This window comes from Nyctibius grandis, chromosome 4, assembly GCF_013368605.1.
Source record: "Nyctibius grandis isolate bNycGra1 chromosome 4, bNycGra1.pri, whole genome shotgun sequence".
In the NCBI taxonomy this organism is placed as follows: domain Eukaryota; kingdom Metazoa; phylum Chordata; class Aves; order Nyctibiiformes; family Nyctibiidae; genus Nyctibius; species Nyctibius grandis.
This window is the reverse complement of record NC_090661.1, coordinates 79,965,166-79,991,479: the sequence shown is the minus strand read 5'-3', so window position 1 is coordinate 79,991,479 and position 26,314 is coordinate 79,965,166. Positions and strand designations below refer to the sequence as shown.

Below are 26,314 nucleotides of genomic sequence, written 5' to 3'. Positions count from 1 at the left end.
CTTTTCTACTGTATTCATTTTTTTTTTTACCTATATATATTTTTTTTATTTTTAACCTGCAACTTTCCAGGAGGTAGGATGTTCTCTACAGCTCTATTTTTCAGAATATTGGAGGCAGTGAGTATTTACAGCAGAACTTCCTATAGCAGGAGTTTATCATACAATATTGGAAGCATTATCTCTGTTAGTATATTGCAGGGGACCACAGGCTTGCTTAGTTATTGAGCAACTTCTTCACAGGAAAATGTGGAGTGAATCAGTGGCCTTTGAGAAGAGTTACTTTCAATTCCAAACATATATCTTGAGATTTTGAGGCAAATGGAAATTTTGAAATTCATAAAGAGATGTTTGAGTAAAGTCTTGTTTGTGAACTTAATGTAGTTTAGTCTTGTTGGAACTGACTTGTAAATCAAATGCTTAATGTTAGGCAAATCCTTCAATCTTATAAGCTCTCAGATACAGAGACTGTGACTTCACTTGAGGTTTTAATAGCTCAGACTCCTCAGTGACAAAAGAAATGATTTTTCTTGTAACAGGAAGTTTCTGTTGAGAAAATGGGGATTAGTAAGTAATGGGAGGTCTACCTTAGAAATAATGTTAATATTGTAGATTTTAGTGCAGATAACGTTTTACATTTTGGTGCAAGTTATTCCTTTGATAAGTGTTCTGGTATGCATTTATGGATATCAGCGTGCATGTCCAAAGACCACCTTCTACCATATCTGCCTGAACTTCTTCATAAAGAAAGCACAGAAAGATGAGAGATGCTGAACTTCCATCTTTTTTGGACCAATCCATCTGGAGCAAATTGTTAGAATTGTCCCATTATGACAGAACCTCCCCCTATATATACAGATTCATGGTTCAGTGAAGACATGCAGGCATAAGGCCAAACATTGTGTTATTTTTGCAAAGATCAGCGTATTAAAACTTGACCTAAACATGTTGGATCCTCGGAAACAGCAATGCTGTTGACACTAATTTTCTGGCTATTTTGAACTCGGGCTTGCAAGCCACATCATGTATATTTATGGCTACAATGATTACCGTATTGAAAAATATTCAGATTTTTTTATTAGAAAATAAATAGATTTTGTATATTGCAAGTGAATGAGATAAAATACAAATATACCATGATGTAGAACACAGGAAAAACATTTTTTGTTATTGATTAAAAACCAATAACGTTTCCATGCATTCTCCCCCCTAAATATTCTCTGGTTATCAAGAATTAATTACAGCTTTTAAAGAATCAAAACTCCCATGTATTACTAGTACGTGTGTGCATGCACAAAGTATAAATATATCCTAGAGATGCACAAGAATACATTAAGTGGATTTTTTTTCTTTAGTGTGATTACTTTTGATATGATTCTGAGAGGAATATAATTTAATTTTTTAAGTCTTGGGAAAACAGGGTATTTTTTGAGCCCTTTAAAAGAGTAATTTGACCTGTTTTGGCCAAAAGAATTGTCAGCAGCATATCTGAAAAAACTGGGGTGAAATTAAGAACTGTTTAAAATTCGCTGCTGAGAAACAAAACAGCGTCTATATTACTGCCAAGTTCCTCCCAAACACACTTAAACTTTTACATGATCACTTCTTTCTTGTCTTGTGCTATTTTTTCCTTTCACTTCTTGAGCTCAGCTCGAAAAGAGAGGGCATACACTTAAAAGATTGAAGTGGTTAGCTTAAAAAAAAAAATCCTTAACTAGTAGTACAAATAACAGAAATTGAATTCTATTCCAAAATGTGCCTGAATACGTAGGTGAACACATAGCGGTTGTTGTAAGGTAAGGCATCTGGGGGTTTCTCACTGAATTCCTGATGAAGTGCAGTGTTATAACTTCTCAAGGCATAAAAATATGTCTGTGGCTAGTGCCTTCTTCAAGGCATAAACGCCAGTGGACAGTATGAAACATAGCTTACTAGAGCTTTATTGTGTTCCCTTTCCTTGTCCACCTTTGCTTTGTCTTTATCTTTTGCTGACTTTCACTTGCTGAGTTCTTTTACTGTCATCCTCATAAGTTTTGATTGTGATTTCTGTTGTTACTTGTTTGGACAGGCTTTCTCTCCCTCTACATCTCCTCTTTATCTTCTGGGGAACTCCTATTCTGCTTCAGGGTTTTCTGTTCTTTGAGCAATATTTGTACATGATGGAGAAGATGCTGGACCTCAAGATTATGTAAGTGACGGTGACATGCATGTACCTGTAATCGCGTGACAGACGATAAGCTGGATGTTGGGGCGTTTGTCAAGGGGAAGTAGAAATATTCCCTTGCAGCTAAAGAGTGTACTCCTTATCAGGGCTTTTGTTGATCATTGGGCTGCAGTAGAAAGCACATAGATCCTGACTTGAGAGCGAGCCCTGTTGTGGCAGATGCAGCTGGTCAATGGGTGAAGCCACTGAGCTGTGTCTGACTTGTGAGATAAAAGGACTGAGAGAGGGGCCATAGCTGTTCATTGAAATCTGTAAGGTACAGGTGGGAAGGTGGCACAAGATGTATCGTGAGTCTTTTTAGAGGCCTCTTGCTTTTTGGATTTCTTACCAGATTTCTTTTTCCTGTATCTGGAAGATGACAAGTGTTTGGTGTTTTTTTTTTCAGTTTGTGGTGTTTTACATAACCTACTCCTTCTATTTTTGACTCAGAAAACACTCTGCCTTCTATATGACCTTTTCAAAAATTTGCATAGAAAAAAACTTGTTCACAAATACAATATTGAGAATGGAGTAAAGAGCAGGTGCACATTTTGTCTACTGCTGGGATTGTAGCTTGCAAAGGAATACTTTTGTTTAAAATTTTTGTTCAGAAGAGTAATAGCATGTTCCAAAGGGTACAACTGATGCATTTATTCTACTCGCCTGGCAAAACCTTCTCTCTCATCAATATGTCATCACCATTTTGATTTCCGGTACCTTTCAGATGTTTAAAAAACCTTTGCCTACTATTCTTGTACTAAGCCTATATATTAGTTAAGTCTGTGAACCTGTCACATTATGTCTTGGAAAACTGATTATGAAAGCTGTGACTTGGTGTTTTGTGATTCACTTGGCTATGAAAAATATGCTTTAAGAAATAGATGCCATAAGGAAAACAAAAATTAAAAAGGAAAGCATTGGAGTCTGTGGATTTTAAAACATATAGAATTATATGCTTCTTGGATGCCTTTTGACTGATCAAAAATAAAAATAAGATTGGAACAAAGCAAGCCTTTAAGTGTGTGCCTGCAGTTCTTCTTCTGAATACAGGATTTCTTCTCTAACCCTGTTCCAGCAAGAATATGCACTGCTTAGGTATTCATTTCAGTGGCATTGACAATACTGACAATATAATTGACCTAAAAAGTTCTGGATTTCCTGTTAATGCACTTTAGAAATGTACATCAACTACAAAAAAATCATTTCTATCTACATTTCACTTGATTTCCATTTTCAAGAAAGGAGGTTTCATCATTATTATTCTATTTGAATAGCACTGATATCTTGAGAGATGGAAGGAGACTTCTATTGTATGCAGGAGTACTTTATTTCGATATTTTCTTTGTCTGATTATACATGATAAACACACATTAGTGACATTCCGTGCATGTTTTGAAGATAAATGGGATATCTCTTTAAACCATTCCTGACACTTCCTAACCTGTGGGCTTAATGGCATATTCTTTTTTTGATTCAGTAATTTGTCTGTCAAAAAAGCTGTGCTGACATTCTTGTTGTTGTGGGACTGAAATGGAAAGAAATCTCTTAAGATAATTTTTGAAAAATCGAGGTGAACATTTTAAGATAAAAATGTTTTAAAAATGATTTCAGTTGGAAAAAAAAGATGTAAGCGTTGACATTATACCAACTGCTAGATGGCAAGCGATAAAAGGAGGAACGTTATCTAAAACTGTAAGTCCCCTTGAATTAATTAGGGAATGTCTGAAATCTTAGAAATGAAGACGGTTTCTACTACTATGCCTTGCATAAGTATTAGTTCTGTCAAATAACTAGTAACTTTTAAAATAATGGGCTATAGATGTAGCTAAAAGTGTCTGGTTTGCCAAACCTATGTCTCTTCTCTGTGTAAGGGAAATATTAATATATGCGTGCACATATGAACATGCGCTGCTGTATGCATATTGTCTGTGTTATGTATTGATACCTATGTGAATATACTGGTACACTGTCTATGTAAAATAATCTACTTGGGACTATTTTATTCACAGAACTGACGTAGAGAGGATTAGTTCAGACAGACTTTTCAGAACCCTTTCATTTTTCTTAGTGCAGTCTTTTCTAAGGTGCTGGTGTAATGTGGAAAATAAAGGGCATAAGCTCTGCGTGAAACAAAAATAGTCTCTCCTCAACCCCCTGACTCTCTGGTTTAAATCTGATCAAGTAACACAGAACAATATCAGAAGCCAAGGGTTCAAACAGTGTTATATGATTGTGGAAGCTGCTTTCATGCTTTGAAAGTTTTTACTTGAACCTTGTGAGCCGGCTCTGTCTGCTGGGCACACTGGTTTTACTTACCATTTTTTAGGGGGCATAACAGATGTAGCAATTCTAATAGGTTTACACTTAAAATATTGTGCTTTTATGAGAGGTAATTTAGGCAATAGGCTCCACAAGAGAATTAACTTATTCTGAGTGTTTGATTAAACACTCAGGTCTTCCTTTCTTCATTGTTTTCCCGGAGTTTCATTTTTTCCAGTGAGCACTCCTCAGCGCTTTTTCCAGAGCTGAGGATTCCTCAGAGCTCCTGTCAAATGTGCCTCTGGCTGGATGGCTGACTTAACAGGGATTGATCTTGCACAGGGTGTCTGCCTTAATTTATCTTTCCTGATGATTAGTCTTGTCCCGTTTATGTTATAATTGTGAAAGGCTGACCTGGTGACTGTAGCCTGTAAGTTATGATTTGAGGCTGAAACTCCTTGGTTCACAATGCTTGCAAGGGCTGGAGAGCTACAATGTGTTTTGAGATGCTTGTCACCATGGTAGAGTTCAGAGAACACAGGTGATTTAAATATATCAGCCAACCAGCAGACCTGCTGGCACAATATGTGGAATTGATAGGGAAGGAGCAGAAGTGATGCAGACCTGTTGTGAATTATGAGTAACAAAATTACCTGGAGTCCTCCTTTCCAAGGTTCTTAACAAGTAGAGTAGTCAGACTTTTACCTAACTATGCTTAAAGGCAAAGAGATAATATAGTTTTAGCAACAGACATAAACAAGATGAAAAACCCTCCCTCAAATAATTCCTACCCTCCAAAAAAACTCCACAACCAAAACTATACCCACAAACCTAAAAAAGATGCAAGGACTGTGTTGGTCTAAAGGAAACCAGGGAACTGGAGATCAGAACACTGAAATGAACTTTGTTTATGCACTCAGAGTTTGAAATTTGTCTACCTTGTAGCTGCCACCATTGTAAATTCTAGTTACAGTGCTTTCTAGATCACCTCTGACACCTATTATGAGGAGCCCCTTTGGTCAATCTCAGCTGAAAGGTATTCTTTCTTCCTGTGCTTGCATGGTTGAACAATTCTTTATTGTTCTAAGAGATAGCTATCTTGGGGTCTAATAAAACAATTTACGATATAGCTGTATTTAGAAATAATGAAATGTGTATTGCCAGCTCTATAGTCTACTAAAGGTTATGAAAATGTCTCTAGTAGCATTGTTCTGGAGTGTAAAGTTATCAGATGTGCTAACATGCTTTCAATTAGTACTTTTGTTGTACTATGTGATATATTTAAAATAGGAGGGTATTTTCAGGAAAGATATCTTACTTTTAAAAGGAAGAGATGGGTTTTCCTAGTAGCAGCACAGAATCTAAAACCTGTGGTCATATTATGAGATTTCATTGGCTTATTCTGAAATTATTCATAGACTTTTGGGAAAGCACATTATCATATTCACATATGCTGTGACTTTTCCTTCACAGCTCTTTTTCATCCAGGTGGAATGAAATCTAAGGTCTGAGTAGTTTTGGAAAGAGTGTTACAGATGTGATACCTGGGAAAAAGGTGGTAGCTTGCTTTCTTGACAGTGGTGAAACTTGTGCACAAGCTGAAAAATCTAATTCAACACGCTATCAGTGTTAATAAGCAAATGTTTACATTTCCAAGATCTGACATTGCGAATGTTAATCTTTAAACCTAGACTTCACAGTTAAGTAGCAAAATTTGCTGGTAGATTGATATTTGGTTGAGTATTTTTTTAATAATAATAACTAAGGTTAGGATCAATGTAAATATTATTGTAAGCTTATCTATTTTTAATCTTTTCAGTCTGAACCAGAACTGGTGGTGTTTAGTTACCATCAATACAAAATAGTAGTAGTTTGTATATTAATGTCCTCTGGAATGAGACAAAAGCTGTTGATCTGATTCCATATTAAACCTTAAGCTATTATTGCAGCAGTGTTAACAGGTTCCATTGATGTGAGACGGCCTGCATAAGGTTGACTGATCTGTCTTTACTCTAACCAAGTGATGAAGTATTCGAATAAAATGATTACTCATAGATCCCTCAAAGAAGGAATGGGGGAAAGAAGGGGGAAGGGGAGCTCCACACAATAAACAAAGCAAAAGCACTCAGTCCTTTTCAAAGACTTATAAATATTTAATAATCATCTGTCTACGGCCAATCTAGAAAAAGAAATCTTTAAATAGACTGTTCTAAAGGCCAAAACCTGAATTTTAATTGAGGTGGTTCAAAGTACACATTAGTTAGTACGGCTTTTCCTCAGATGTAAAAGCAATATTTTCCTGGGGTGTGAATCTTTCAAAATATATGGATATTTTGGATAGCATATCCTGGGGTGCGAATCTTTCAAAAGAATATGTGGATATGATAACTGTAGGCAGATTTGGGTTTTTAGTGTGGGAAAATAATGCTGCATGAGACAGTATTTTTTGCTACTGGAAAAATATTCTTAGCCTGGTCACTTTTGTTTTGACTGAAGGTAAATCTCAGATGCTGTGATTATGTACAAAATTTTCTATGTCTATATATATAGATATAAAAAAAAAAGTGTGAAGTGGCATGATCTTTAACAACATTAACAAGTTTTTAAGAACTGCCTTCATTCTCCCCATCCTTTCTCCTAGGTCATATCACTGAAGGCACCTGATTCAAGTGTCCCCTTGGATGAACCTCTCGTATCTCACACTAGCCAATTTCGACAGTCTAAGTGCTCAAATTGAGCCATTTTGTTCTCTGTAAAATAAACCCAGGCCCATTAGGCGTGATTTTTCATTCACACACCCCTCCCCTTCTCTTCATTTTCTCCCTCCTGTCCTTACTCTACAGCTCTGTGAATGTAGAGTGGCAACATTGTGAGGACCAGTGTTTTCACTCCAGGCATGTCAACTTCAATCTGCTGCGATTTGGTGTGAAATCTGTGCCGTGGTGTGGGGCAGAAAGGTCAGCCCCCCCATAATTGATGTTGCTTATTCATCTGCTTCCCGTGTATTTTTCTCTCCACACACTGGCCTTTGTTTGGATAAATTGTTTGAAGATTTACTGTAGTTCTTAAAGCCTGAGAAGCGGCTCCTGCTGTACAACTTCAGTGTCCCCTCTAGGCAGGAGGCTCAGCTAGGATGACACATAATGGCATTTAGACAGAAAGATCTTTTTCTCCCAAGACAAAACAGAGAGGACATCTTCTGGCATAACAATTAGGGCAATTTTCAGACTAATTTACTATGGAATTGCTTTGTACAGTCCCCTTGTACACTGATATTTAATATGTTAATTGCTATTAAAACCCGAAATAATATTTTAAAGAATTCATAGACTTCAGCAAGTCAGTGTATATCTGGAGAGGGTGAGAAGGCACGGACAGAGAAGAAAGAGAAACTTTCAATGAATGTGATGATTTAAATTCCACATATGTACTTTTCAGATTATTAAGGAAAACCTTCAATGATCATAAAAAATGTGAAGGTAGCGGTTCATAGTATTTTGGGTCATCAACCTTTGTTCTGCATATGTTAGCAAATGGCATTGTCTGAGGAGGGGAAAAAAAAGTTCTCTTTAGATACTTGAAGGGGCTTAATGGAGGTCTGAAAATAAGTTTTAGTAAATGTGATAACATTGAAATTCCTTGCATTTTCAGATTTCCAGTGAGCATACACGTAAATATTTGAGCCCCGTGGTAAAATACAATGACATAAACCTACAAACTTTAAAGTAAACGTCAGTGTCCTTGTGGCTGTAGTCCTGGAAAGGATGCATAATTTACTGAAAGAAATCCATAAAAATAGGAGAAATGCTTTCTTCTTTAGTAAAGGAGGAAGAAGCTTTATCACCTAGTAATCCTGCCTGTAGATTGAATAAAATAGTTTGAAATCATTGTTTTGATTCCTATTGACTGAAGGCTAGAGTAGCTTTATTGGTTAAGCTGTTAAATCTGCTGTGGTTTAAATATTTTTTGTTTGGTTGGTTGTTTTTTTTTCCTGGTGCACCCTTGCTTTGATTGACCTTGAAACACGTTATCTCATCCTTTTTTATTTTTCAGAAGAAAGTGTCTGTTGCATCAGATCATTTGAAGCTGTCTTTAAACACTGAATAAATATGCTTTACTACTATTCTTCTAGTATTTTTCAAGGATAATATGAAAGTATAATTCATGAGTATTTATTCTGCGATCTACTAGATGGTGCCAGCTCCTCTTGGTGATTCACTAAGGAGACTCTACCTGCTACTAGTAAGCAGGGTCTAAGATGTGTGTGGCACTGTGAATGCTACTTTGGTTTCATTATGGAACACAAATGAACTGCATCTGGAAAAACGCTCCCCACTTTCTTACCTAAGTCGGCCAATACAGGGCAATGCTGAGATGTTAGAATTCAGAAGAATCATTACCTTGATCAAGAATAATGGATTAATGAAAATTCTTTTAGAATTGAAAGTAGTTGACAGTAAAATTCAAATAACTGAAGTGTTATAGGATGCCCATTACTTAGGATCTAGAGCAGGTTTATGGTAGTTCATGCACCTAACAGCAAACCTCTCATGCAGACATACTGTTTTCATCCTGAGTGTAATTCTATTAATGGACTGAAAATCTTACTAGCTGCTTTTTTCAAGCTCAAATATAGTTACTGCAAAATTTCTGTATAAATATCTTGCTTTTGCAATATCTTCTTGTTATATGTCAGTCATGATGAGTTTATGTGAAAAAAGTATGCAAAGGTTTTTATTATAGAATATGTACATATCTTAGTAATAGCTGTGGCATTTATTTTATGTATTTGGCTTTTCTGTATATTCTTGAAATTAGGTTTTGTTTGTGCTCATTCTTGAAATTAGAAATGCCTGTCATTAACTGAAATCTTCTAAAAAAAACCCCATATGTCGCCTGTGATTTTTAAGACCACCAGTATTTATCAATAATTGAAATTTCACTTCCTTTTTATTCCTTTTAAATAATACACATGCAGTCTTGGATATATGTGAAATTGTATTTTGAACAACAATAAATCTGAGATAGAAACATCAGTAGGAAAATAATGAAACATTTCACATGGCTCCACCCAGTTTATTAGACCATCTGACCATTAAAATACTGGTGCAACATATACCTAATTTATTTTTACATATGTTCCATTCTGAAATGGGGGGAAAAAATCATATCTGAAATATCTGAAAAACAAAGTTAAATGAAAATGCTTAGAAGAAATTTCCCTTCCTTTAGCTTCCTGGCTACTTTAATCCAGGCTATTCTCATCCCTTTTAATAGTCAAAATTTTTTAATTTATTCACATTGTTCTTCCTGCCAAACTTGGAATATAACCTTGCAGTATAAGGCTAATTTCCTTTATTTTCTTCGTTTAGAAGTGGTTGGAAAGCCTAAAAATATAGTATACCTTTGCAGCATATTATGCCTTTTCTCTCAGGTGAAGAAGCAATATTTGAATTTATTTAGGATTATTTTTAGTGAAATGGCAGCTGTAATGCAGGGACAGCTGATTCTTGTACACTTTTGGAGGTGCACTATAGTGGATCTAAGATATGATGACCTGGATGGATGTTTTGCCAGGGCTCTGTTTGCTTAAAACTTTTAAGTGTTTTGGAGCAGGCTAGATTAATGGGAGAATTAGAAATACAAAGCGTGTTAATCTGGGTGAGTGGGCTTTCTCGTGAGCAGCCTTGCCAAAAAACTGTACAGCTCCCAGGACTAAAAAGCACATATTTCATGTTCACTTCTATGCTTTATTGTTGTATAGTTGTGCCAACCTTTTCTTTTTGCAAATAACGAATATGAGGGACATGCAGAGTGTTTTTTCCCAGGCAGTTTAGACCTAACATTTGCGGAAGAAAGATTCTACAGTTTTGTGACATGGCAAGTGGATTTTGGAGGAAGGTTTGTTAGTGATAGGAGGAATAGGTTAAACAGCTTTATTTATTTATTTATTTAAACAGGTTTGTCCATTGTATATAAACCTACGGGACTATAAATTTGCCCTGTAGTCAAAACACACAATAAATATGGAGACTAGCTGCATACCAGGTTGTGAATTTTTAAGACTCTCTACGTAATAAATATACTTTATGGCATAATTTTTGATGCCTATGTAGTACTAGTACAAACCTTGTCTACTCTTGTAGCCTTTGTAATTCCTATCCATTTTATATGTGCTAGATCAAGTTACATCGAGATGGTTTGTCACCTCACATCCATCTGTTCCCAACTTGTATCGCTAGTAGCGAGACATACATCACACTTTCTTTGGGAGTAGGATTAGTCATATTTGTTTAAATGAAGTGTGAATTCAGCATTGTTGAAAAGCGCCGGACTGACAACTCTTGGACATGAGCTCCTAGATCTCTGTGGAACAGGGGACAGAATTGCTTTGCTTTACTGGTGTGCCTCTGCCCTTACCTTGGTCACATCACTGCTAATAATTGGGCAAGTTTTGTCTCCAAGTTGATTTTGAACCTGTCTACTGCTTTGAATCAGATGACAAACTGCCAGCTGAATTGTTTGAAATGTACCTCCTCACTGGCAGCTGGACCAAGACTACAGAAAATATGTTCACTTTGTCCATCAAATAGTCTTCAGGAACAACTTAGGGCAGTTTGGCTTGCTGCAGTTCTCCTGCTTCCTGCCTTCCCTTTCCAGCTCATTTTTAACTTGATCATATCCCTGAGCTGCTTAACCATGGGATTTTGTGAGAGTCAGTGTGTAGCTGAAGGAAGGAGGAGGTGAGGTCAAACAGTTAAAAGCAAAGAATAGGAATGTGGCGGTCTAGATTGAGATTGGCTTTTCTATGACACTGTAATGTTGCAAATTAGTGGTCTGAGCCTGGTTTAAACTAATAATCTGCGGTGAAAACTTCTAGCATTGAAGTCCTATTATGGCCAAAGGCACCCAGCTCACCTGTGTCATTCTAAAATGAGTTGAAATAACATATATCCAAACAAAGCCTTACTACAGAAAAAATAATTTCTTCCAGCCTTTTCATTTTATATTGAAACTCATACCATACTGAATTATGAAAAAGACCCTTGAATTATTTTGTATGTGCGACGTGGTTATATTGACCGTATTTCATTAATCTTGCCCGTTGTAGTCCCACTATGTTTTCAAAAGGTTGAGTCCATCTGTGTCTGCTTGTTGGCTTTTTTTTTTCCCTTTTAAAAATCTCACCCTGAATGGGTTTTGTAAATATTCAGTCTTGACTTCAGCTTGCATTGCGGTATCATCAATTATGACAGACTGCTGCCTCTTCTCTCCACTCTTCATCTTTTCCCTGTCAAAATGCACCCTTTGGCAGAATATTTTTCAAGGCCTAAATGTGAGTCTAAGGGAGTCACTGTCAAGGTACTTTTCATAATTTCAAAAATATTTTTCTCTTCCTCTTGTTTATAATTACCTCTTGGAAACTTCAAACTGAAATGTTTCTTTACTGGTTTTGCATCACGTGCACACTGTACTGAGATGGCCGGGCAGATTTGAAGGTTATTAATGTATTTTTTACTCTTTGGGGTTGGAGGAGAAGAAGGGAAAAGACTTATGGCATAGTATATATAATGTATTCCCCCTCACCCCCCTACCTCAATAAATACTAAAGATTTTATATGAGTACCAAAACCTAGTCTGATATCCCTTTCATGGGAGGGCTTTCCCTCCCTTCCTCCTATATGTTAAAAGGCCAGCTGCTTGTGGTCCTTGCATCCCATAGTAGATGAATAATGAAACCCTAAGGCCACAGAAACTGTTTGCAGTCTGGAAAGAGCCACTACTGAATACCTAGGGAAGATAGGGACTTTCTTTGTCCCTTTTCTCTGCTGTTCTGATAACTGGAGATTGGTTTAGATCCCAAGGTATCTAAAAAGCTTGTAATGTAACCATGCAAGTTTTGCTCACCAAGAAGCCTATCAGATATTTTCATTTTATTTTTTGATCTCTTTAGTAAAAATTGAGGTAGCTTCATTTGCGCAGTCTCTGAAGCATTAAACCCAACACTCGTTTTCCTTCTTTTTCTATAATACATATGTTAACTTTGCCTACTGTGCTGCCAGCATGTTGTTTTATTGTGAACTTCATGGTTATGGATTTTCTTTTCTGCAAAGTTTCATCTCTAATTTTTTGTTTATGAGGCAGTTTTGGCTGTTAATTGAAAAGAAAATATCTATGATGAACATGAAAGCAGTTTGTACATACGAAACCAAGAATAAACAGGAAAAGCTCAAATGAAAGAAGAGACATAATAATTTGAGAGCTTATAATTTTGAATCCAGTCTAATTATTTTGCATGTTGTGGTGATACTTCAGCTTTGTCCGTGAGAGCGTGTCTGTTAAAGTGAAAGATATTTGCTATAGATTTTACATCTGGGGCAACCCCTTTCCATTTAGCCCTCTTCTCTGCAGCTGCCTTTTCCCTGGAAGAGGTTTGTTTTTTTTTGTTTGTGCGTTTGATTTTTAATAAAATCTCTTTCCTCATAGAGTCCTGATTTCATAAGGTGAAAGACCCAAAGACTCTCTAGGTAGTGTGTTACTAATGTTGATTTTGTCTTAAAGTCACAGGCTATTTTAGTAATAGGTGAGAATATGGCAGATTTTTTCTATCAGTTTATGTTAATATTGCCTTCTCTTTAATGATGTAAAATGTTGTCCTGGGATATGGAAAGATACATACATACCTACATATATATTCACCTCTTTTTCATTAGATTCTTTTTTCCTCCATGCTATGGTCCAAATTCCAATTTTTTATAAATTTCAGAATTTGTAGTTCTGAATTTGATTGGAATCTAAGAATTTAACATCTCGTCGACATGAAAACCTGTACCCAAGATACATCATATTGAGTGTAGAAATAGCTGTGCTGTTTCTAAAGGCTAATCTGATGGAAGAGACAGTGTAAATATGTTTTTCGCATGGCTTACACAGCTGCCTGGGTTTGGCTGAGGGTTCCACATGATCCGTTTTGCTTGGGTGTGCTAAGAGCTGTGGTATAGTATTCTCTTACCTCATGCTGGTTTTGCAGGGATTGCCTGACATTTTAAGGCAATGGTGACCATGCACTAAGAAGGTGAGGAGACTAGAACCATTACGTTAGGTGATTCAGAGACTGTTGTTTTTGCTTTCTTCATTTAGCATTTTGAATCTATAACAAATTATTTGAAAGACTTGTTTCTGAAAAAGCTTTTTTCAGCATTTCCATGGTGAAAAGGCTAATCCAATTTCCTGCTTCTAGGACTGTTGGTTATTGTGCATGCATAGAGGAGGAGTATGGCCTACTGGTTAAAACAGGGAACTACTAGAATATCGAAAAGTACAGTTCCTGGCCCTGCCATATAATTTCCATATGACCTTGGGCAAGATATGTCAGATAAAACTTACTTCACAAGGGCATAATATAGCTGAATTGATGAAATTGTAGTGCTTTTAGATCCTCTTGAAGAAAGTTACACAAAAAGAAATTACTACTGTAGTAGAACTGTTGTGAAAGCAAAGTAGAAGAGCTGGCACGATTAGGAGACAATTTATTGACTTTCCTTTCTGGCTATTTAAAAACTTTTCTAACTTAGTTCAGTTAGAAAAGTTGGTTTGTTTCTGTCCTTGATATGCATGTGCAGCTCCCATTAGTGCCAGCAGGAGCCCTGTGCTTGCATTGAGAGAGGAGAATAGACCCCTGTGCATATAATGATAAGTTAGATAGCCTCTTGTGGCTCTGTGTGTGATTTCTGATCTATTGTGCTAGAGATACTACACCATGAGAGAGAGCTGCTGTCATTTTCAGTAGGAAGTGAGGACTTTAAGAGCTTGAGAACTGTCCTCTTTTTTGAATAGCACTTTTGCTGCATGAAGTGTAATTTATTTTTATCACAGCAGGCATAAAGCTTCCAGGTTTTCATAAAGAAAAATGATCCATATAGTGCCCATGTCAATTGAACAATCATTTGAGAACCTGTAAATTCAAAACACAGCCCTTTCTCAATGCAAAGTATTGTTCCTTTTTGCTGCAGCTTTTAATTTTTTTAGTCTTGGTCTTTCATTAGTACTTCAGACATACTATAAAACAGTGTTTTCATCTCAGTAATTATTTTTCCAGCCATCAGTTTGCCTGTAGCAGGACACATTATTTAATTATAGTAACAAAAACTTCTTCAGACAGGACTTTCTGTGCTTTCAAAATCTTTCAAGGTGGTACTTCCTAAACTTCCTTTTTTTTTTTTTTTTTTTTTTTTTATGTAGCAAATGTGAATCGATCATTAAAATTTGAGAAGAAAGGGGAAAGGAGAGGGAAGAGTGGGAGAAGGGGTTAAGAGAAAGAAATTGTTTGTATCTTGCCTTATACACAAACACACAAAAAGAAAGGAAAACAAAGCAAGACCTATTATTAGTCCTACAACTTGTCAGTTTGATTAGTGAATGGTTGCCTCTCTCTCTTCTGAGAAAACACTACATCTTTAAATGATGTCCATTCTTAAATGTAGAAACCCCACATTGTGTCTGTTAGTGCGTAATTGGACTGTCTTTTAATACAAGCAGAGGCACTTGTTTCTGAATATAAACCCTGCACCTCAACAAGTCAGGGAGATAGTAAAAACCTGTTGTTTGGCTTTGTCTTGGGGAATAATGGAGTCACTAATCTACTTGATCTCTGGGAGTCAGATAAAGAAGAAAGTGAACGATGCATACATTTCAAAGATGGAAGGCGCTTGTAAAAGCAATTTCTTTGGAGGGAAAAAGTAGAGCAAAGGCTGTTGGAAACCTTTTAATTAGTACTAATTACCTCAGCAGAAAATGTTGGAGGCTTGAAAGGATTTGTGTCAGCAAGTGAAAGATCAAAGATTGCGGCGCTCGCATTTTAATCTGTTGGCTATAAAAACGAATAAGGAGGTGGTAATGGGGCCCATGAGAATGACAACCCAGGTGGTGGAGGCCTTAATCCCTTCTTTACAGCTAGTGCCTGAGGCCTAGTTCCAATTACATAATAAGATGATTTAGTTTTTACTTTAATTTTAACAAAAATTAAGTTTATTTTAGCCTTCAGTAAAGACGAGACAAGGTTTCCAGACAAGATCTTGTCAGTTTATTTCTTTTAATGTTTTAAGTCCAAGCCTTTATTTAGCCGTCTTTTTCCTAAGTGGCTGAAGTTGCTCTATAGAAAGCCATGCGGCAGCAAAGGTGCTTTGATGTGGTCTCTGGAAATGAGGAGGAGCTGGCAGTGGGCGACTGGTGGCCACTGTGGTAGCACTTGGAAATCCGGTAACACCATGAGTAAGCTTGCTTTCTTTTATTTGTTTTTGTTTTTCTTTTTTTTTTTTTTAAACAAACTGCCTAGTTGCGTCAACAAGGAGTAGTTCATAGTCGTGCTTGCAGTGATACTTCTCTGTTTTCTTTGAAAACACTCTTGGTGGGTTCACATGATCATGTGTGAGGTAAATTACATCTTTATTTTTGTGGCTTGAGCAGATTACATGCCCCTCAGAAATCTAATTGACATAAAATTCCTCTATGGACAAAAGAGTGAGCATATGGCTTAGGCTGAAGATAGGCTGATGGCTGCAATGTAGGCTTCAAATGGATAAATTTATGTCTGAGAATCTCCAGCACTTCCACAGAGCCAGGCCCAGCCGTTGTGTCAAGGGGGAGGTAGATGCATCTCAGAGTAGCATTGGGTTTACAATTCAACTCATGCAGTCAAGTGTTATCTATGCTCATTGAAGTGGTAGGGTTTGAGTTTTTTATTAATTTGACTTGTACAAAAGGTTATATTGTTTGCTCTCTGAAGATTCAAGCATAGTAAGTTGCAGCTGCTCGTGTTTTTATTTTTACAGGTCATTGGGCTAAAAATCTGGGAACAGTGGCAACACAAATAATCAGGCCTCTATTCTGGGTTACACCTTTAAATTTCTTGTTCAATGTTTATACAGCAACTAAAGCTTGAAATAAACTTTGTACTACATGCTTTATTGAGTTTTATATTGAGTTTTTATATTCGAAATATGTTAAATGTGTATAGGACTTAGATAATTGTTTCATGGCGTATATAATAGCACATTCTCTGGTACTAGCCTATTCTGCTTGTAATTCAGCCTTCAACCTCAGGTTCTTATGGTTTTTGATTTTATTCTGATGTGATAGAAAACAGTGTTGATTTTTAAATTATATTGTTTTGAATGAAGTCTTTTGGTCCCTCAGTAGGCTTTGTATGTATTGGCATGACAGTAAAACATGAAAAAATCCCAGATATTGAAGTTCAGTGTTGTCTTCCTTTTGCTTGCCTTTTCCTAATCTGTGGAATATCTGTAGTCTTTAAGCATGTTGTGGAGAACTGTGATTGAATCTCTTTCTTGGGCATGGAAAAACAACTGAACTGAGACCTGAGCCTCTTTTCAGGACAGTATGGGGGAATAACACTAGCTTGTTTTTTTGGGGTGGCTCTTTCCTGTCAGAGCACACCATCATGGGCCACAGTGGGTGACTGTCCCTGTGAAGCTGTTCAGAAGGACCCAAGGTGCTAACAGGGTTATCTGTTGCTCCAGGAGATGTTAGGGTGGTCCCTTTACTCTAACTTGATCCTAGGACTTTGTCTATTGCTGTCTGATGTGAATAGCGTTTGAGTACGTGTGGCACAGTGACCAGCTAAAAGTGTATTGGTATGACCTGTGTTTTGGTGATTGTTCATCATCATCATCTTCCTCATCCCTAGCCTATCAAATACACAGTTGTGTATCTTTTGAAGGTGTGATTTATGCTGGACTGTACTTTCCCAACCAGATTTTAGACAATCTTATTAATTTTAGGGATTGAAGTGGGGAAAAAAAAAATGAATGCAGAAAAGCCTGCCATAGAATCTCTAGTCCATCCTCTTGGACTGTAAGATTGTTACCTGCTATCTTTCCCTGCCAGTGTTTTGTATGGGTTGACTTTAAATATACCTGCTGTGTAGAAATGGAGAGCGCTGACAGGAGAACACTATCCAGCATTTTTTTGTGATGGGCATCTTCCTTTTTTTTTTTTTTTTTTTTTAAATTATGTATGAATTGGAAGAAATGTATGTTTCATACATTGTATGTTTCTAGGAAATTTTAATTGCTCACATTTTGGAGTGTGATAATCTTTGTAATTTCAGAGGCTGAATTCTAGAGTCTTGTTTTGTCCAAATGCTTTTCACTATTAAATACTGTATGCTTCCATTGCTGAGGCCATGTATTAATATTACTCATTATTTTGCATAATATGAGCAGTGGGGAAAATAACCAAAATAAAAACCAAAATGAACATTAAACTAATTACTAACTTTGTTTTGACCATGCATTTATTGTTTACTTATGTAAACATTTACTTATGTAAACAATTATAATGCATGTTGCAAGAGTTTAATTGAAATGCAGAAACCCCCAATTTGACTGAACAGATTTAATGAACGGATTATATTAAAGCATTATCAAAAGTAAAAAAGATATAAGCACATGCTTTTGTCTGATTTTGAGCTCATGTATATAAATCTTTGCAGGATTACCATAAGACCCAATAACACAAAAAAGTTGTACAAACAATTAGTCCTGAGCAGTTATCACGCAACAGTGTGTGACTGAGTGCAGTGTGTGGTAATGATTCCCAAAAGTCGTGGGGTGTTTCCTTGCTTTCTGCTCTTTGCAAGGGTGATTTATGAGTTTACAACATCCTTCCCAAACTCCGTAATTGCCCTGACAGTTCCCCAGATGGACTATATCCAAGTTGGTATAAAACAGTACTCATTGCAGCTGGGCCTTCTAATTCATCTTGAGTTAGGTACAGGACTTCTTGTTCTTTTTGTCTTTATTTAGATTTGTTACCTTTCTAGAAACACTGTACCATGGTAATTGGTGCTACTTTGCACTTAAACACCAGATATGCCTGAAAGCAAAACAAAGTTCTATTTAGTATGGCTTAACCGAAAGCTTTGTTTTAGGAATGGAAACAAGGACAAATGCAAAACTTGGTCTTTGCATATACTTAGCAGGTCACCTTTCCACTTGCTGAATCCATCTTCTCTAGGATTCCTGGAATGGATTCCAGCAGGTACTGCTTTGGGTCCAAGTGTCTCATCCAATGCATCTTCTCAGTCCATCCATCAGTTCTGATTTAGTCCTGCCAGAAACTTTGATGATCATGTTTGGAAACTGTTGGTGATTCTCTGTTTTGTATGGACTGAGTGGCTCCTCCTTGCCCTGAACACAACTATTTCCTCTTTCTCCCTGGGAGTGTCAAACTGGCCAGTTACATCCCACTCCAGCTGGACTTGTCCGCCTGTACGGGATTTGTGCCTTCCTGCTAAGTATTATACAAGACAGACATACATTTCACAAATGATCTCTGGTATGCTGCTAGCTTTCTAGAAAGAGATGAAACAGCATATAATGTTAACACTGATGACAGACCCAGTAACAGTTACTTTGTTTAAACAAGCACATGAAAAAGTGTTTCCCCTCTTACAGCTTTTGTAATGTTGCAAGCTTCCACTTGCATAATGTACAATTCACTGGAGATTCCACAGGCATAAGTAAAAGAAAAAGTTGTCTCTTGCTTGTGTATACTTGCATTTTAGAGTAAAGCACATCCATGTGGAAGATGTGCTGATTAGCACTTAGGTAGTCTCCTTGAAGGAATTCTAGTTATTATTATTTGGCTCAGTCGTGCATAGATCTTATATGCTTTTATCCTAAGTTTTATAGATCTAATAATCTGTTTACTAGCTTTTGGGGCTTAAATGCTAGTTACAGTGAGGAAATCTGTTACAAATAATGGTTTGAGTGCAAAAAGAAACACTGAAGAGTAAAAATGAAAATTTGCCTTACATTTGGAGATCATTAAAAGATTTTAAAATATACACCAAAAGTTAAGTTTCCTAAATTCTTGTTAAGTTTCCTAAATTCTTATTAAGGCACCTAAGTGCTCTGATCTTTGTAAGGCACTAAGGTTCCAGCTTTTTCTTTTAAGGTCTGTAAGAACTGTTGTTTGCTCTATACGTCTAAAAATAAAAGCGTTCTAATTTCAAAACTAGACGTGCAGCTTTCCGATTCAGGCACCTGTTCTAACATAAAGCTTAAACCTGCAAAGCTTGAACAGTCACCTTTTTGCCATCTTGGACATCACTGGACTGATATTCCACCTTAAACTTTTTTTTTTTTTTGAAGTATACTGTGAACTTAGTATGTAACAAGTGCTTGAGCATTAAGGATGCTGATGAACAAAATGTTTAGGAAGAGGATATTAAAAGCTGTACTGTGATTAAATATTGAAGGACAACTTAGATCCTTGTTCTGGAAACATAAGGGTGTAAAATATCTTGAACAAAATTTTTAAATATATAACAAATTTGGAAGCTTGTGTGAACAATTTTGTTGGTGTAATTGATAAAACTCTCATTTCAATAATCAGAAGCTATGTGATTTTTGGAAGCATACCAACCATGGCTTACGTGTTGAATCAGTTACAGTTTACAGTTACACTTACACTGTCACTTACAGTGTACAGTTTAAGTAGATCTTATCAAAAAACATTAATGCAGTGAATCTCACTTCAGTACTTTATTAAATCTATTTAAATATGCTTTAAAATATTTCAGAGACATCAAACTGAGGATATCATTGAGCATTTAGAAAGTGATGAATGCAGTGGCCATTAAATTTTAATTGTCTGTAATCTCTTGCTACCATGGCAATAAAAATAAAAACTTTTTAAAGGAATATTCTATATAATGCATTATTTGCTAAGAATATTCTTAGTCAGCAAATCCATGTAAGCAGGAACATACATTTTCTGCTCTTTCATCACTTTAATATGTAAGTTGTATGCTTCTAATAGTCTTTGTGTTCTTCTTATCTGTGTTTAACAGCATTTAGAAATCTTTCTTAATATTATTGAAAGCTGAAATATCTTTTAGTCATCATGTCCTTTTTCACCCTTCTCAACAAATTTCCTGAGAAAATTAAAAATTTGAAATGAATCTACTCTATCTTATTTTGCTGTGCAGTTCTGAAGTATTCTGATGAGCCTGGATAAGCTGATGTGGCCTTTAGGGAGAGACACATCAAATATAGGCAGACAGCTCCTGTGTCTGGTAACAAAGACTGAAGAGGTCAAAACTATCCCAACAGGCCTGAGCAGGTCAGTCAGAGGCAAAAGTTGGAAATAAAATTTGGTGGGGAGGGGAGTAAAGGGCCCGGGTCAAGTCCTGTTCAAAAAGTCAGCTTTGTCAAAAGCTTCAGTCACATTCTTACCTACAGGCAACCTCTGTTGATCTCAACTCATTAATCGAACTGGAGAGCCGTCTTGACCCTGGCTCCTTCCCTTTGAAGTGTGGTGTCCTCTGCAGCATGAGGAAATAATTTGCTGCCTGATTCAATGAGCCATCAGTAGAGCCAGCAGACCTAATGACATGTGAGAATATTAACCTCCTACCACGAAGAGCTGTGAATCTTGAGAGGCAGTCTATAATTCACCCAGCACTCCTGAGCCTTCCCTTTCTGTCTTATTCTTGCACTTACTTTCTCACTCACAGGGGGAGAGAGAGAGGAGAGACCCTCTTGTCGTAAAACTTTATTTTCTTCTGTAGTGGGAGCCTTACTGAGCTGCTTGATAATGAGTTACTTTCCTTTTGCAGTTGGATAAAATTTATACTGAAAAATAGACATCTGTCTTGCATATAATAATTTCTGTTTAAAATATGACACAGGCTACATAACTGACATCAAGGCGGTGGTAATCTGAATGCTTACTCAAGTAGACTATTTTATATTTCCTTATTTATTTTATATCCTGAAAGGAAAAAAGTAAAAACAAGAAAACAAACATGCATAACAATGACGTTATTCTGTATAAGGTGTTTTCTAGGTGCCCTCAGTCAAGAGGATCTTTCTGCAATCCGCTTCTTCCTTCATTTTTTTTTTTTTCTACCTAAAGAGAAAAACAGTTCTGCCTGGCCAAGAACCATGTGTTATATGCACACACAAGGGTGTGTTCTTGCCCTTTGATTCTTAACAAAGAAATAGATTGTTGGTTTAATCCCGCTGCTTTAAAAGTCAGAGCTGGTTTTTCCCTTGTTGACTCCTTTGGCATTTTCAGTCACAGATTCAGGTCTCAGTGTCTGGTAAGCTTCAGAAAGTGAGCCACTGTTATTCATACGGCTAAATAATGAGAAAGGAAAAGCAAAAATGGCCCTGTGTGAATGTGCTGCTCACGGTGAAAATGGTGGTGATTACCAGACTTTACACTATTATGTAGCCCTATAAGATTTTTTGTAAGAAGATTTTTTGTTTTTGATGTCTCTTCATAGTGCTGATTGGTGCTGCAGAAGGTCAGAACTTAGAGGTTATGGGTATGGGTGGGGAACAGTATCCAACATAGCAAATCCCAGCCCAAAAGGACTGTTGCTGTCAACTTAGTCTTGTCTGTGCTAGAAAGGTTTGTGTTTTTTTTTTTTTGCTGTAACTGTACTGGCAGATTTCTCATTTTTGGTGGCAACATAGCTTACAAAAGCAAATGAAATTACACAAAGTGTGAACACTTCTGATGGTAAAAGATATTTCTCCACTGGGAGTGAAAGTTAGTGATACAGTTGTGCAGCCAAAACATTTCTATTGGAAATTGAGCCTGAATTCTGTTGGGTTACAATTACAGGGTTATTTTGATTCTCAGGAGTTGTTAGTAAAACTATTGGTGTGTTGTGTGGATCTGGGTGCAGAGTAAAATACCATGAAGAGGGTGTAAAGGAGGTTACGGAGACAAAGCAAGACAGGTAGCAGAAGGAAATAAATAAATCGCAGTTATATGCTGTGTAACAAGTACTACAGTGTCTGTGGTATGCACATATGTAGACCCCTGTGATTTTAAGTTGTTCTAAAGATATTTTTTAACATCGAGGGATTCGGTGTTATGTCCATTAACATTTCTCTGCCATCATGCTTGAGCAGTCTATTAGTCATTCTCACCTCTTATAGCTGGTCACAAAGGCCAGTCCCCTTGCCTCTCTCTGCTTCATCTTTTTTATTAAGTTTATTAAAACTAGTCAGATTATACTTTCTTATGGCACAGGCTGTGCTTGGTCCATTCATTATGGTTTCTTATCTTGGCAGGCAATCTGAATTGAACAGCAGCTAGTCCATTATGCACATATGAAGCCCATCACTCCTCCAGCAATGGCCAATTCATCAAACATTTATCTTTTGCCCTCTGAGCAGTGCGTCAATTTGCTTGTCAATCTTCAGCCTTGGTTGTTGTGGAAGATGGGAGAAAAATTACTTTTCTTTTCTCCCTTCGCACTGAACTCTAGTAGTCAAAATGGGCTTGACTCTACTCGCTCTACAGGCTTGTTACTCCCCCATTCTCTGTGCAAAAAGGGGAGGGGTCAGGTTACTATATGAATTGCAGAGTGACAGATTGAACCAAGATACAGTAAAGCTTTCATTATGGCACTGCCTTTGCACTTGAATTTGCTCATATTTCCATTATAATACTGTTTTTTAGAGGGTTTATAAATAGGTTCTCAACTTGGCACATGGAGCTGAGAGGAACTTTTAAGAATAAATACATTATAGAGTTTTAGTGGGGTTTTTTTGGGGTTTTTTTTGTGGTTTTTTTTGTCTTTTTTTTGTTTGTTTGTTTTTTGTTTGTTTTGTTTTTTTTTTTAAAGACAGGTAGATTTATATTTTGTAAACCCTGGCTTGTTCTTTTGCTGTTTCTAATCACTAATACTTCCTTGAAATCTTTCAAGTTCGGGTAATGGCAGCGTCTGCATTTTTTTTTAAATGCCATTTGTTTTATTGAGACTGAATTCCCTGTTAAGATTGGGGAAAAAGACAAATGAAGCAAGAGACACATCCAAGTTTTCCTCTTAACTCCTCTAACCTCGTTATTCTTCATCAAATACTTTCAAGAAATTTTAGCAGAAGGATGCTTAAGTCCTTAGAAATATTATTGAAGCGATGCATCCATTGAACTGCAGGGACTTCATAGTGGTGGTTTTTGCAGAACGCCCTTTGATAAAATATGAATGCATACAGTTACTTGCTCTTTGCTTGGTAATTTTTACCTGTGTTTTTGATAAAACTGTATTTTGTTATATGATACTTGCTCGATCATTAGATGACTAAGAGCTCATTTTCTGATCCATTTTGTATGATTTTAAAGTATTTTATATGGCTGATACGAAAATCATCTTGCCACAGGCTATAGTATTCCATTGATTGTCATTTTATTTAAATTTACACAAATTTGTAACAGTAATATCACATAAAATCTTGGTATGTTTAATCCTAAAGATATAATATAAAAACTTAAGCAAAAAGAAGCCTAGCATGAAAGATAAAGCTTGAGCTGTATTAATGGGATATCCTCTTGAGTAGAGCTGTATTAAGTACACATACTGAAATGTGAGACTTTAAGAGGTTCGTTAGAAGAGAAATTGAACCCCACCCCAGACAGTCTGGTTGCTTCATGGTAGAGTTAGGCCAGGATTTTTTTTTTTTTTTTTTTTTGACTAGCATTTTGGTAGGAGAGAATGGTGGTTAAACGACTGAATGGTTGACTTTAATATGTTTTTTGTGAGCTACTGAAAACTGTAATTGGGATTTGTAGTTCATTTCAGCAGGTAAATAATCTACCCATATGGGGCACTGCTGTAACAGTTTATTTTACCCTAATGTTGCAATTTCTTCTAATTTCATGCAAGACTTTGGACAAATAGGCTACGTTCATCCCTCCCAAACGTATGTACTCACTGAGCCTCACCTGAAGGTCTGATTCACCTTCTGGAAGTGCCCATCTTTTGTCACTGGCTATAAGGAGTTATGAGTAACTGGACTTTTAGAGATGGATGAGATAAATCTACATTGTTGCTTTTCAGATAATTCCATCATTTGAGAAGCTGCTGCTTAATAGCAATATCTCTCTCTATCTCAAGAAATTCTGCATTTCTGTTTTATAACTGGTAGGAAAGGGTTTGAAATATTGTGAACTTAACATTTAGAATTCAGAAGGCCTCTTATCTATTTTTGTCTGTCTGTTTATTGACTCTACTTTTCTCTGTGTTTTCTTTGAGGTTTGGGGGTGGGTGGTAGCTTGTAGGGGTTGAGCAGTTTGGGCTTTTTTTTTTTTAAGTAATGGAATTTGCTGGATAAGACTCAGAACAAGACTATAAAAACTGGATGAAGATTCTGGATTTTCATGAATCCCCACCATTTTAACGTGCTTACATAGCTCTAGTTTATGATTGTTGTGCAAGATGTTTTCATCCCCGTCTTTTTTGGTAATGAGGTGTCCTGCATAGCCTTGTATGCTTTCAGTGTATAAAGAAAGGGGAAAAACGGGGGATGGATATTCATTTTATTGTATGTCTAAAAGTTAAGTATGATCTTTATATGAAAAGATTCAGAAACTAATTGTAGATCCAGTTCCTAACACAGGTTTGATCTTTTCTTATGGAGATCTTTTCTTCCCAGGTATTTAATGATTCTGTTCATTCATTTCTTTCCATTTTCTCTTTTGCTGACCGTATTCACAGGCTTGCCTGAAGTTTTATTCAAGGAGCTGATTCCAGATATTTTTTTATCTAACAATAGAAAGCTGGAAAGAGATTGACTGGCAGTGATGCAAAATGCTACCTCTAGATAGCCTGTGGAATACTAACGTTCCCTCTGATATTAGACAAAACAAAGCATTCCATGTTTTGGAAACATTGGTAAGCTTGTTCTCCATTGAACAGATTCCTGTTCAGTGATTCCTGTTTTATGACTTGTCTGGTCTAACTTGGGCCCTGGCCCACACTAGAAATTTTGGAGATTCTTTACTTTCACTGGGGCGCTTTTTTTTTTTTTTTGGTTCTGCTTTGGTCCAGAAGTCATTTCAGAACTGTCCATTACATACGCCATTCTAGGTTTTTTTTGGATGTATTATCATGCAGAAAAATAGGTATAAACACTGCGGAAAATAAAAGAAAAGCTATTATGTTTGAATAGCGTAGAGGGCATTTTTTGATGCTTTACTTGTAGTTTATCTGTCATTACTATCTCTGTGAGCAGGAAATACATAAACCTTTGATTTGCAGTGTTCTTGTGATTATAATGGAGAGTGCTTTTTTTTCTGGAATTTGAACTGAATTCTAGCCGCTCTGTTTTCTTTAAAATGGGTTAGTTATTTTTCTGTACTCACAGGTGAGAAGTGTGTTTAGAGCAGAACCCCACAAAGCAGGTTTGAGAGTACGTTCTGACAGAGGCCTCAGCCTGGGGGAGTTTGCACCAAAGATTCACCGATCCCCTTCTACCATCAGAACAGAACTGGAAATGGCTTGTGTTTTTCCCTGTGTTTGTATGCTATAGTTAAGATTAAATGGAATTTAAAATTGAACAGGAATCAAAGCAAGTAAACCTGAAATGATGTTTTGCATTCCAAGGGAATGATGCAAAATCTAAACTTCCACATGTGTCTGTCTTATGTTTTTACATATATAGCATTTATTTATTGCTTTGTTTTGGTTTGGTGAGGTTAAGTCAAAGGACTAGAAGTCAGGAGCTCTGGGTTTTATTTCTTGTCTCTTAGAAAATTGCTGAAGGTCACCTTTTGTTAGTCGCTTAACCTCTCTTTGCTTTACTACAAAATGGAATTTTAGGCTTAGCAGGTTTTTGAAGAGTAATTCATTAATGTTTAAAAAAAATGCTTTGTGCTCTGTGGCTGGCAGGTGCTGGAGAAATAGAAATTACATTTCTGTTCTTTAAATACTGAAATTATCTAGCACTAGGGTTCTCTGTTGATTCTGCTCTCCTGTAATCTGTTAAAACATAAAAGGCAAGAAAAAAGGTATTTTAAGAAGCTCTTGTT

The 26,314-nt window shown here is 36.5% G+C and overlaps 1 protein-coding gene across 2 annotated transcripts in view; it reads left to right on the top strand.

Annotated features, from left to right (window-relative positions):
* The window catches only part of LRMDA (leucine rich melanocyte differentiation associated), a 700,798-nt gene that overhangs the window by 349,464 nt on the left and 325,020 nt on the right, over positions 1 to 26,314 (top strand). The window contains exon 4 of one of the 2 annotated variants that reach the window (XM_068397341.1): positions 16,909 to 16,970. The exons of the other annotated variant lie outside the window; for it this stretch is intronic. Coding sequence (XP_068253442.1) covers positions 16,909 to 16,970 — 62 coding nt within the window. The remainder of the gene's footprint in view (positions 1 to 16,908; positions 16,971 to 26,314) is intronic. 2 annotated transcript variants of the gene reach the window in all.